The 13,745-nt window shown below is 45.3% G+C and overlaps 2 protein-coding genes across 2 annotated transcripts; one reads left to right on the forward strand and one right to left on the reverse strand.

The window, feature by feature from the left end:
• The first annotated feature begins 2,720 nt into the window (after positions 1 to 2,720).
• On the forward strand, positions 2,721 to 6,451 carry LOC136513375 (universal stress protein PHOS32-like). Its single transcript, XM_066507380.1, has 2 exons — positions 2,721 to 3,678; positions 6,235 to 6,451. Exons 1-2 carry the CDS (start codon positions 2,904 to 2,906, stop codon positions 6,240 to 6,242), a joined length of 783 nt encoding a protein of 260 aa, XP_066363477.1. The 5' UTR covers positions 2,721 to 2,903; the 3' UTR covers positions 6,243 to 6,451.
• A 4,592-nt stretch (positions 6,452 to 11,043) lies between these two features.
• Positions 11,044 to 11,628, reverse strand: LOC136511156 (secreted RxLR effector protein 161-like). Its single transcript, XM_066505340.1, has one exon. It carries the CDS (start codon positions 11,626 to 11,628, stop codon positions 11,044 to 11,046), a length of 585 nt encoding a protein of 194 aa, XP_066361437.1.
• Between the last annotated feature and the right edge of the window lie 2,117 nt (positions 11,629 to 13,745).

A 13,745-nucleotide genomic window follows, 5' to 3' on the forward strand; every position in this document is an offset into this window, starting at 1 on the left:
AGTTATGGTACAGTGTTTTTCTCTCACAATAAAACAACATCAGTCGTCTTATCAGCCACCGAGCCGGCTAGACCGTAGTACTTGTATTGTATATCGGAAGCTGTTAAAATCCACTTCACTCTGCTGCAACGAGAGCATTTGTGATGATAAAAAATTGGATCGTTTGTTTCTACAATAGTATTTTTATTACAATATAGTATGGTAGAGATGCATCTCGTATTAATTAACTTTCAGAGTTTCCATTTATTTTGATAGGGTTAGTGTTAGCCATATTAGCTAAGTGTACTGATGATGCTCCTCCTAAACTTAATAGTCATCCACATAGTGGTAAATTTTACCATGGTTTCCAAGGTGCATTAATGGTTGACAATGAGTAGTATCTTATTGAAATGCAATACTCTGAAAGTATGAACTAATCTAAGCCTTACTCTTAAACCATTTACTTAATGCCTTCTTGCAGGTCTCAGTTATTGTCGTCTTGAGCCTGCAGTTATCTATTGTGAAAGCATTGTTATACTAAGATGTAAATTGACAAGGCATGAACAATTGGCTGCAGAGCTATATGAGTTAGATGGATTTGAGTTTCAGTTTTGACACAATTTTAGGAGCTGTGACCACTTTTGACTGATACATTGTATTTCATGAGGTAATCTTTCATCTAAAAAATGGTTTCATGTATCTTTAACTATTATCAGCATTCATCATTGTCATACATTGTCCAATATGGGAGGTGAGTGAAGAGTGCTGATGGCAAAAGGGAAACTAATATCTTGTCTTTGCAAAACCTCTAAGATGGATTGCTAGCGGACTGAGAGATTCAGAAGTTTAGTAACTCTGATGGCCATAAGTGTCTTGTTAAAAACAGGCAGGAAGCTTGAAAGAGGAAAGAAGATGGGCATGGTTTTAGATGAATATGATGTTGTCAATGTATGGTTGACAATGGGCCAGGGGATTGATATGTGTGAATTATGATTGCATATGGTATAAACTATTTGCATGCTGCATAGTAGACTATTGAGATGAAAATTCCATCCATGTAGAAAATATGTTACATGGTCTACAAAACCAATAGTTGATAACCAGTTTTCTACTATGTTGATTCTTCTAAACCAATATGCAACACTTTGATTTTAGTAGAAAATTATTACACATTAAAAAGGTTGCCTGGACTATTTGCATATCATAAAATGAAAACTATTTGCACTCGAGTTTCTTCAGTACAAGCTAAATGTTACAGCCGCATAATAGAAGTAGTGCACTTGGAAAGTACATTTAGAGAATGAGAATCTATCTGTTAATTTAGAGTAACCCTTAGAAAACTATATACAGACTCTTAGTTGTCCTAAAAGTCCAATATGGCACCCCGCGATTTGCCTATGCTTTGTTTCTGCAATTCTGCATGTGTTTTTTTAACTCCATGTTTTGCTTATGATACTTTCTATAGCCTTTCCAGATATTATAAATATCTATGCTAATCTATTTCCTAATTCTATATCAGGGCAAGGAGTATGTTGCAAACTCAGAAGACAACTTGTGTTCTATACACAATGTGATACTATGTGTAGTCCCCTTAACCATAACAAAAATCCTAAACCATCTGATCAACAACCAAAATGAGTACTTCATAGAGGTATGCAAGATTGGTTTGTTTGTGGAACCTGAGCTTTGCAAGGTTGGACTAGCAATGCCTCAGCTAGCAGCCAAACCTCATGGTCTGGATGGCATAGCATAGCTTCAGGTTATGGTTCGAGGAGGATGTTCATGGACTCTGATGTAACATGTTTCGTTGATTCGTCGCAACGCATGTGGTCGTGCTTGTTCGCTGTCCCATCGATGTAGTATGTTCTTGTGGCCACTGATGACTGATATCATCCTACTGCTATCACCCATGTTCTCACCTGCCGTTAGCGGAGCAATTTTGATAGCAAAAGGCAGCCCAAACGAATGGATGATGTAGATATTTTCTTCTTCATGGTAATAAGTAGAGATTTATGCTATGTACTTGTCGGTGTGATATGCTAATCTTAGGCGCAAACTCTATCACGGCAGTGACAATGACTATATATATATATATATATATATATATATATATATATATATATATATATATATATATATATATATATATATATATATATATATATATATAGAACTACTATCCTATAGCTAGCTGCAGAATAACTTATTCTGTAGCCACTTTGAGTTACGATAATTACTATGTTAATTTACGAGATTTACAGTAACTCCTTACTAAGTGGTTTACTATAACGTTATGGTAAATATTCCCATGTGTTATAGTAACCCAACTATCGTAAATATGTATTGACATTATGGTAAATTAGTATATAAAATTATGGTAAATAGAGGTGGCTACAGAATAACTTATTTTGTAGCAGGCTGCTGAATAGCCTCTCCCTATATATATATATATATATATATATATATATATATATATATATATATATATATATATATATATATATATATATATATATATATATATATATATATATATATATATATATATATATATATATATATATATATATATATATATCTTATTAGTTCTTAACATTATTGTCGGTAGCTATAAAGCAGGTCTATTACGCGTGGAACGCCCGAAGCCACCGTGAGGCGTCCATTCCCGGGGCCCAACCATCATTTTAATCGCTGACAAGTGACAAATCACGCTCATCAATGTCCACTCCACTGGTCGCTGTCTCCACAAATCCGCGTCATTTGCAGCCAAAACCCTCGCCGTCTCGTCTCCCCTCTCCCCCGTCCCCGTCGCCCTCCCCGTGATCAGATCGAGAGAGCAGGTCCGATTCGATTCGATTCGAGGCGCCGCGGGCGGAAGGAATTTCTCGAGCCGCCCGGAGGAGGAAGCACTTGGCAGATCGGCGATGGCGACGCACCCGGCCTCCCCGACGGCCGGCGCTGGTGGCGACAGGTCGCCGTCCGGCCCGCCGCCGGTGCGCTTGTCCGCGGCGCAGGCGGTGGCAGCGATCCAGCCCACCTCGCCGCGGTACTTCTTCTCCTCGCTGGCTGCCGCCTCCGCCGCGGCGTCCTCCCCGCACCGCCGCATCGGCATCGCCGTCGACCTCTCCGACGAGTCCGCCTTCGCCGTCAATTGGGCCGTCCAGAACTACCTCCGCCCCGGGGACGCCGTCGTGCTGCTCCACGTCCGCCCCACCTCCGTGCTCTATGGCGCCGACTGGGGCTCCATCCCGGTCTCCGTCGACGACGACCCCGACGCCGACATCGCCGAGGGCGCGGCGCGCGCTGCGGCCGCCGAGGAGGAGCCCGAGGAGGCCAAGAAGAAGCGGGAGGAGGAGTTCGACGCCTTCACGTCCACCAAGGCGCAGGACCTTGCGCAGCCGCTCGTCGGCGCGCAGATCCCCTTCAAGATCCACATCGTCAAAGACCACGACATGAAGGAGCGCCTATGCCTCGAGGCCGAGCGCCTCGGCCTGTCCGCCATGATCATGGGCAGCCGAGGATTCGGTGCCTCCCGCAGGGCCGGGAAAGGGAGGCTCGGGAGCGTCAGTGACTACTGCGTGCACCACTGCTTCTGCCCCGTTGTGGTTGTGCGCTACCCAGATGATGCTTTCGGGGATGAGCTGCGAACGGTGCCTGAAAATGAGCCTGTGTATCATGAGGCGCTGGAGGCGCAGAAAGGTTTGTCCTATTGCTTCATCTTCTACTTACTATTTCCATGGTGTTTGGTTCATCCTCAGGTAACGTATCCGGAAATGAAATCAGCTCACGTGGGTTTAGTCGGTGGGACTGTTGATCGTGGACTTTGATTGGTTCGGCGTTGTAACGGTAATACAGAGAGACGGCGGCAGCGCTATAAGATAAGGGTCGGAGGTGAGCGGTATCAATGATGAATAGGGCGGTATCTGATTACGTGGTACTGCATAACGGACAGAATCGAATCAAACATCTGCATCGTATCCAGTCCCCCAAGTAAACAGATTACATTACAGTCCATCGAACCAAACGCCATCTTCATTCATTGGGTCTGTCCTATTTCATTTGTTTGTTGACTAGTTGTCCATGTATTTCATTTGTTAGTCAATTTGTCAACATCCATGAAGTAGGGAATGAAATGCTTGAGTGTGTTGATGGTGAGGATAAATGAGAGAACATTGCACTGTAAGGTTTTAACTAGTCCAGAAAGAAATTTCCCCTTTATCTAAAGAAAGCAAGAAAGTTTAAAATACTAGACAGTTTTTGCGTTCATATGACAATGTGAATGCCCAGCTTGAATATCTGGCCGTCTGGCATAGTTTCAATAGAGGTCTAAGTTTCTCATTTTGACTTGACAAAAAATTCAAGCAAAATGAATTAACCCCAGCTGCCACATAGGCATTGGCAAATATATAGCCTAGTATAGTTTCCTCTTATGAAAATGATCACCTCATACTCCTGTGAACATAGTGTGTGAAATTATAATGCAAATTGCTTGATATTCCCATGTCAACAATGTTCTTTTTGTTGAGACATTTACTTCCATGTAGGATTGGTTCCTCATTTTGTTTAATCTATTAGGACAAAAAAGTGGCAACAGTTGCATGATTAAACATGGATTTTCTGTTTATATCCAAAGGTACAATAGTTGTGTTTATATACAATGATGCAAAAAAAATGGAGTTGACAGTTGGGCAATTGCCAGGGTGAGAAGAAGCTCCAACATAGACTCTCCATGAAGTGATTTTTTCCTGCTCAACATGATAGTTGAATAGCTATCAAAAGTGCTGGCTGCTTGACATTAGTAGTGTCACTGTTTTGGTTGTTCACCATTATCCCTTGGAAAATTATGATAAAAACTGATTTTTTTTTCTAGGGCATATGAAGGATAGAATGAAGTATTTGCTTTGGTCTATAAAATTTAGCTCGATGGGACAGAAAGCCCAGCTAGATGACTATATATTCTTATAAGTTTGCAAGAGCTTGTGTACTATCTGGAAGAAGTTTTAGGCTTATATATTTAAGTAGCTTATTTGCCTGATAAGTTGAGTCATGGTAGATCTAATCTAGGGCTTGCTAAGTTGCTAGTCCTGACTCCTGAGATATTGAGAATTGAGATATGCCTCTGCACTGCCAGCCCAAAAGTCACAAGCACACTTGGTGGATTAGTGGATTCATGCTGAACGTAGTGGATTGGAAGCGTTGTGTGTCTATGCATGTGCTCTCTTTTAACTTGGCAGATGAATAAGTTCAACCCTTGAAAATCCACGCTTCCCAGATAGTTCCTTAAGAGGCTTATTTTAGCTTTCAAAATTTTAGCTGCACTATGCATATCATTATCATTTGTTTGGCATTAGATAACTTACAGTTCAGATCATCTTGTGTCCTTTTGTATTTAACATTTTGCACTTGTATACACAAACTTTCCTCACAACTTCATTTCAGTGTAGGTTAAAAGTATACACATAAACTTGCCTCGTAACTTCATTTTAGTGTAGGTTGTATTATTTGACATCTGCGCTCGCTGAACAAATGATGGATTAATTGATGTAGCAACCAAGATGCATGAGCATGAAAATATCTGCATGCAGCATCCTATTCTCTAGTCTGCATGCGAAACTGAAAGTGATGACTTGATTATCCTGAGTGCTATTTTTCACATGTATAAATCAGACCTCAAAGTTCTCTCTCTCTCCCTCCCACTTAGTTCAAACTTGAAAACCCTATCCAAGCATTGGCTAGAGCATGCTTTGGCTATGTTCCAGAAGCCTAGATAGGAATAAAGAACCTGTATCTAGAAAACAACTTGCTCCAAGAATGCTATGCATATATATTCTATCCAGAAATTTGCCGAAAATTTGAATTCTATTCGCACCCCCTCTATTTTGCTCTAGCTTAGCTACTGTTCACAGCCATATAAACTTGTCGGGAAACAACACAATTCACAGTAAACTACTGGTCATGTGAATATTCTGTATTCGAATAACAACTGTCACAAAAGGCTAAAATAAGTAATGAAACAGGGTGTCTCGTTCTACACGCAACCAATGTCCGAAACAACTTACAGATTTTTGCTATATTTTCATCGGTTCAAAACTGCTCCTTAACATTTCCATGTGAAGTATTTTCAGCTCACGTTCTTTCTTTCCCAGCTTTTGTTTGTTAAGCTATTGGCAGCATTTTGCCTCTTTGATCAACAAGTTGTTTACTATCTTGCATATATGCTTAGACACGCCTTGATGTTTTCCTCATCTGTTGCAGAAAAATGAGGGAAGTGGAGAGGGGCTAGGCGACGAGAGGTCGAAAGCAGAGGCCTTCACGTTGTGTCAGCAAGCCCTAGTGTAACACGAGTGTCCTCTTCCGTGGCCACTCGGCTCTGCAACTCTGCGTTTGTACCAGAATCTGTAGATCATGGACGAGTCCCCGCTGTTTTGCTTCATGACGTGTGTTGGTAAATCGAAGACAATGTTTCTGCGTACATGGGCCGCCGTGTTCTTTTGCTTGTACTGGTGTTCCTGCTTATAGCTCGCTGCCCCACCAGTTCAGTTTTTGGTGACTACAGGCTAATGGATTGAGGGATACGAGAACTCGGTGACAGGCAAAACGAGTGGCACCGTGGCCAGCCACAAGGGTGAAACGCACATGCTGTTTGGGTTTGACGAATGAGTTACCTTATGGTTTGTTGTATCGGTTGATCCATCGTTTTCATTCCTCACAAACTAAATTATGAGCTAAATAATTAGTACTAGTATGAGAAATTGAGTCATTTCATTAAATTTGAAGAATGGATTTATGCTGCACCATTTTGTCTAGAGTGGATCATGATGCATCGTTCCATCTAGAGTGGACTGATTATTAACCCAAACCATTCACTCTATTTGTGTGTAACAGCGGTCGGCGAGCTCGCTATGTTGTATTCTCCAGCTTTCGTCTGCACTCTGCATGTACCAGGGTCCCGGGTCCGGGGACGGGGTGCCAGACGGGATCGAGACGCAGAGAGATGCTGGGCGCGAGGGCTCATCGTGGTACCCGGCCGGCCGAACGGGGGCTAAAAACACTACTGGTGTGCCGTGTGCTACTGGCAGTGGCTTGAGTGGCGGCCTGGCACTCTGGCAGTGCCAGGGCGAGGACCTGAGCGCTGGGGCTCTGGGACGGTCATCGATGCCCTGCCGCTTGGGGCCCACGTGCCACCTGCTGCTGGCATTGACACTCGAGATCGTATGGGCCCCACAGCTATCTCCTGACCTCACGCGTGGCGGTATCTCAAGTCCCAGCTCCCTGGTCTATTTTCCGGTTTTCTGAGACTTTTTTTTTTATCCACATTCTTAAAAACTCATGGTAACCAGATGGCTACGGGAAAAAAAAGTGCTGCAATGACACGGTCGTGGCATGGGGTCTACTACATTTGCAGCACTATGAGAAAACTGACTGTACAAAAGCACAAGGAGCCAAGGAGGGATCTTAGTTTAGGACATGTTTTGTAGAGCTCCAACTCTAATTAAAATAGCTTTAGTTATGGCTTTATCCGTGGAGCAGCTTTATTTGGGGAGCTGAAACCGTTTTTTATTTTGGACCGTTTAGCAAAACAGCTTCTTCGTGTAATCGAAAAAGGTAAAATGTCCATAATACCCTTTATTTTATTTTCTTTTTTTCTCTATTATTTTCTTTTCTTACGTTATATTATTCGTTCACTCTAGGAGTATAAGATCCGCTCGACCGCCGCCGCCCTTCCTTCCCAGCCGCGCTCGGACCTTCTTCGCTCGGCGGCCCCGCGCGCGCCGCTCCCGGTGGCCCGCACTCGTCGTGCTGCCCTGCGCCACCCCGCCCGTCCCATGCCGCCGTCGGTCATCCCCTCCCCAGCATGCGCCGCCGTTGCCCAGAGCCACGCCGTCCTCGCCCGCTGGGCAAATCCGACATCATCCGCGCGCCTGGCCCACGAGACTGACAAGGAGCGGGGCGAAGCTAGTCTATTCGGCTCCTCTTCTCTCTCCTCGCTGCTCTCAGTGCAAATCAAGGAGCTCCTATGGTGGAGCTGGTGCCTTTCGAGTCGTTTGGCAAACGGAGCCGCGAAACAGCTCCCGGAGCCGTAGTGGGAGCGTTACCAAACACCCCCTTAATTTTCCCCTAAAGAGACTAGAGAGTTCTATGAGAGAGAAAGACTGGCGAGGCGACGAGGCCCCGACCCGAGCGTGCATATTAATGCATGAACACCCGTGTGCTGCGCCGATTCGCCCGTCCGGCCGATCCACCGCCACCATCCTCTCCACTCTCCACTCGCCACTCGGCGAGCAAGCCTAGGCTGTAGATTTCCTTGCCGTGCACCGCCTGCGCCCTGCAGGGGCTAGCCGGTCGATGCGCGGATGCTTTCTCTGTAGCTGGTCCCCGGCACGGCGGCCAACCTGCAGTGCAGGCTGCAGCCCTGCCCTGCATGCAGCACGCCGCACGCAGCAGATGTAGCAGCGGCCGCAGCCTTGGCCTTCCCTGCACGGCCGCCGATAATAATCCATCTAATGTGTCGGTTATTTTGGAGTTTCCAATCCCAAAAGTCACTTAGGCCTTGTTTAGATCACCTCCAAATTCCAAGTTTTTTCGCTCTCTCTCCATCACATTAATTTTTAGCCGCTTGCATGGAGCATTAAATGTAGGTAAAAAAATAACTAATTGTACAGTTTAGTTGGAAATCACGAGATGAATCTTTTGAGCCTAGTTGGTCCACGATTGAACAATATTTATCAAATAAAACGAAAGTGTTACTATTCATCGGGTTGAAAATATTTGCAATCTAAACACTGGCTTACTACAAATTAACGGACGCATTTTTTTTTGCCTGTCACAAGACCACCCCGACTGCACACACTCACGGTCAATGCAAGTTTAAATGTTTTTGCCGTTGTAGAGCCATAACAGGCCAAGCTAAATGGCCTATTCACTGGTTGGTTTCTATGCTGGTTTGGGCTGGCTGGTGCTGGTTTGCTGTGAGAGAAAAACACTGTTGGCTGGCTGGTTTGGGCTGGCTGAAACCAACAAGCGAACAGGCTGAAAATGAGTAGAGCATGTTCACGTGCTAGTGTAGGTTTTACTCACAGTGCTAACGAAAAAATCAAAACAAATATTTAATCCTCTAAAAGATCTCAAATAAAAAAGATGCCAACTAAAAAGTTATAAAGAGCATCGAGCTCCGTAATTTTGATAGAAAGTTTGTATTCATCCAATTTTATATGAGAATGTTATGATTTTTTATAAGAGAAAGAGATACACCACCTAATTAACATATACCACTTTGAAATTGTAGGTCGTGGGAGGGGGTATTTTATCCTGTTTTGGAAAGTTAAAGTATGTATGTTGTCTGGCATTGGAGTTCCAGGAGTTTTTTCAAATTTAGAAACTACTTAGGGGGAGTAAATGGACTTTACTTTTTGTATGGAACCAAGAACAGAGGAGAAAAAAAATAAAATTATACTGTAACACCAAATGCAAAGGAAACATGATAAAAAATCCAGGAGGGGAACCTTCAACTAGAAACTTTCCTCTAACTTTCAATTTGAACTCAATTCTCTAAACCCAAAATTAAACCTTAGACACGTATTATACAAAAATATAAACTAGATAATCATGCGGTATTTGTATAAATCAATTCATATTAATTTATAGACAGTTAGAGGAAACAATATATTTCTTGTGTTTATAGTGGACACTTGGTCGCTAAAGACAAGGGTGCGTTGTTGCAACCGGCAACATGTAACTTTGGGTGATAAGTGGTTATGTTGTGGTGGCCATATGTAGATGCAGGGTGTGATTTGGTTCTTGCATTAGCCTTTTAGCCTTGGTACTGCTATATATGATTATCATTATGATCTACTATAGCCTAAAAACATAAATCAAAACGCTAAAAGGCATAGCTGAAGATTTTGTTTTGCTTCCTATCAAATTAGGGTAATGGTGTCGGATATTTCCCATGTTTCACATAATATAGTTCTAATGCTTCTGCCGTGAATTTATTTATATCAACACAAATGCAGGGTTTCGTGACAGGAGTAACAAGAACAATATATTGGGTTATACCTCCATGTTAGTACTTAAAATTTTACATGTAAAATGGCTTATCCAAAACCAGTTTCGTAATGCTTTATGTGGATATGTGTATCCATTAACTGTTATGGTGTGCACCAGGGTAGCCTCTTGAACCCAAAGCTTCTTGGGAAGATGTCATTGAGAGCGATCTCCTGCTTTTCATTTTTGTGTCATTTTTATCTCAAAGAAAAATTGCAGCCAGATTAAGCGAACACGTATTGTTCTAATGATTGTGTATATTAAGTCAGCATGGATCCTTTTGCAGTTCAATTCTTTCAGCATAGTCTACTTTCTCTTCTCTTGGTAATAAAGTCTGTCAGGAATTAAAAAGGAAGTGGAGAAAAAAACATTCAAACAACAAACATTACGTTTCATATGGGTTCTTGAAATACCTGATTATTTGAATAAAATGATGAACAGGCATTAAAGAATGCTCTATTTATTTTTTGGAGAAAACTATTATTCCTCCCAAAGCAGTGGCCACTTCATTTTGACTGGACACAAAAAGTGTAAGTGACATCTGAAACCCTATTATGTCTACAATTCTACATGCCATATAAATGCTAAATGCAAAATCACTGAACAGCCACTTATCTATGGTTGCCGATGCTTAAAAATCTAACTCCCCCTAGTCCTAGTAGACTACGCCAAATTAGGAGTGGCACGCTTGAAAACAAAATGAGAGCAAGGTAGTGTTTAGTTCCCAAAATTTTTCAAGATTCCCCGTCACATCGAATCTTTGGACGTATGCATAAAGCATTAAATATAAATAAAAAATAAAACTAATTACATAGTTTAGACGAAATTCACGAGACGAATCTTTTAAGCCTAATTAGACTATGATTAGACACTAATTGCTAAATAAGAACGAAAGTGCTACAGTACCATTTCCAAAAAAAATCGCGAACTAAACAAGGCCCAACTCAAACAAACAAGGCAAACGAATCCCCAGCTGATACATACAGAATCACAACATCATCGCACGCAGTTATTCTCCTCCTAAGCCTTGCCTACATGACGAACACCAAGTTTAGAGCGCAGCTCACAGAATCGTTCGCGCCCCCGAGCCTTGGTGCAGATGTCCGCCAGCTGCTCCAACGTCCCAATGGACTGAACCTGAACCTTGTTTTCCTCGACGCACTCGCGGATATAATGGTATTTGACATCAATATGCTTACTTCGATCGTGGAACACAGGATTCCGGCTGAGCGCGACGGCGGACTGGTTGTCGATCTTGAGTGCGAAAGCTCCTGCCTCCTTTCCCTTGATCTCTGCTAGGAGACGAGTGAGCCAGACACCTTGGCAGGCAGCTGTGGGGGCGGCTATGTACTCTGCTTCGCACGATGACAGAGCCACAACACGCTGCTTCTGCGCTTGCCAGGTGACCAGGTTGCCGCCGAGGAAGAAGACGACTCCGGTCGTGCTCTTGCGGGTGTCGACGTCGCCTGCCAGGTCGCTGTCGCTGTACCCGACAAGCTGAGCTCCTTTCTTCCTTCTGTAACAGCAACCGAATTGCAGAGTGCCTGCAACGTACCTGAGCACCCTTTTGACAGCAGCAAGATGCTCGGTGGTGGGATTCTCCATGAATCGGCTGACATACCGTTCCCGCAGAAGGCGCTCGGGCGCTCCACCGAGGTGCTCCAACTTCTCCACGGTGACATCTGTGGACCGATCTCGCCGCCAACACCAAGTGGTAATCGCTACATACTGCTCCTAGTCGATGATTATTCTCGGTACATGTGGTGCGCCCTGTTGCCGTCCAAGGATGAGGCAGCAGCTGCCATCAAGCGGATCCAGGCAGCCGCTGAGAGGAAGACGGGCAAGAAGGTGCTCGTGCTCCGCACCGATCGGGGCGGCGAGTTCACGTCGGCAAACTTCACCGACTACTGCGCTCAGCTCGGGCTGCGTCACGAGCTCACGACACCGCACACACCGCAACAGAATGGTGTCGTGGAGCGTCGCAACCAGTCCGTCGTGGGGACGGCGCGGTGCATGTTGAAGGCAAAGGGGCTCCCCCCTGTGTTCTGGGGCGAGGCGATCTCGACGGCCGTCTACCTTCTGAACCGATCTTCGTCGAAGAGCATCGGGGGCAAGACTCCCTATGAGCTCTGGATGGGGGGTGCGCCGGGCGTCCATCATCTCCGCACGTTCGGCAGCATCGCCCACGTCAAGGTAACTGCGCCTAATCCGAAGAAACTGGATGATCGAAGCAGGCGGATGATCTTCGTCGGATACGAGGCCAGGTCCAAGGCATACCGCGTCTACGACCCGTCCACCCGCCGAGTTCACATCAGTCGCGATGTCGTCCAGACCTTGCCTACTCGGTGGGGTATGTCAGCCGATTCATGGAGAATCCCACCACCGAGCATCTTGCTGCTGTCAAAAGGGTGCTCAGGTACGTTGCAGGCACTCTGCAATTCGGTTGCTGTTACAGAAGGAAGAAAGGAGCTCAGCTTGTCGGGTACAGCGACAGCGACCTGGCAGGCGACGTCGACACCCGCAAGAGCACGACCGGAGTCGTCTTCTTCCTCGGTGGCAACCTGGTCACCTGGCAAGCGCAGAAGCAGCGTGTTGTGGCTCTGACATCGTGCGAAGCAGAGTACATAGCCACCGCCACAGCTGCCTGCCAAGGTGTCTGGCTCACTCATCTCCTAGCAGAGATCAAGGGAAAGGAGGCAGGAGCTTTCGCACTCAAGATCGACAACCAGTCCGCCGTCGCGCTCAGCTGGAATCCTGTGTTCCACGATCGAAGTAAGCATATTGATGTCAAATACCATTATATCCGCGAGTGCGTCAAGGAAAACAAGGTTCAGGTTCAGTCCATTAGGACGTTGGAGCAGCTGGTGGACATCTGCACCAAGGCTCTGGGGCGCGAACGATTCTGTGAGCTGCGCTCTAAACTTGGTGTTCGTCATGTAGGCAAGGCTTAGGAGGAGAATTGTTAGATAAACCGATAAGCCTTTCCTATTTTTAGCTTTGCATGTTTATTTGGTGCATGTGCGCATGAACTCCGAGCTGTGGACGTCGTGCACGCGTAGATAGGCCGTGGCCGAGAATAGCTCACCACGAGCTCTGGCTCTCCGCCATTGGCATCGTAGTGGGCATAGGGATGGATGCGCATCACACGTCGTGTGAGAGGTGGCCGAGTGGTTTTTGTATTCTTCTATTAATCCTCAATCAATTGCATCAGAAAAGCTGTTGGTTTTGCAGCACCAAAATTCTTGTGTCCAACTGTGTTCGCGTAGTGTTCTTCCTCTGTTCGAGCTCACTGTCGTTTGACGCTCACCGCTGTTCAGCGACTAACAGGTGGTACCAGAGCAAGGTTCTAGAAGGACCTCGTTGTCACCATGGCATCTCCGGTGTGTGGGCGTTCACCATCCGACAGCAACAAGAAGCGTGAAGAGAAGAAGAAGGGCGCCACCAGCGGTTCCGGCAACAAGACTCCATCACGCTCGCCTACACCAAGCCGTTCTCCACCCTGACGATCATGAACGCGCGACCCACGTCGCTCGCGCACCCGGGATGCACGCCATCCCTGGGAAGTCGTCGTCGAGCGGATCATCAGGGAAGGCGGTTCTGGCAACTGGCCTCAACTGACCCGGAGCAACTACCACGAGTGGTCGCTCCGCATGAAACTCAAGCTACAAGCTTGTCATCTCTGGGACGCCATCGAGTACGACGACGCCGACTACGACGACGAC

This window comes from Miscanthus floridulus, chromosome 16, assembly GCF_019320115.1.
Source record: "Miscanthus floridulus cultivar M001 chromosome 16, ASM1932011v1, whole genome shotgun sequence".
Taxonomy (NCBI): domain Eukaryota; kingdom Viridiplantae; phylum Streptophyta; class Magnoliopsida; order Poales; family Poaceae; genus Miscanthus; species Miscanthus floridulus.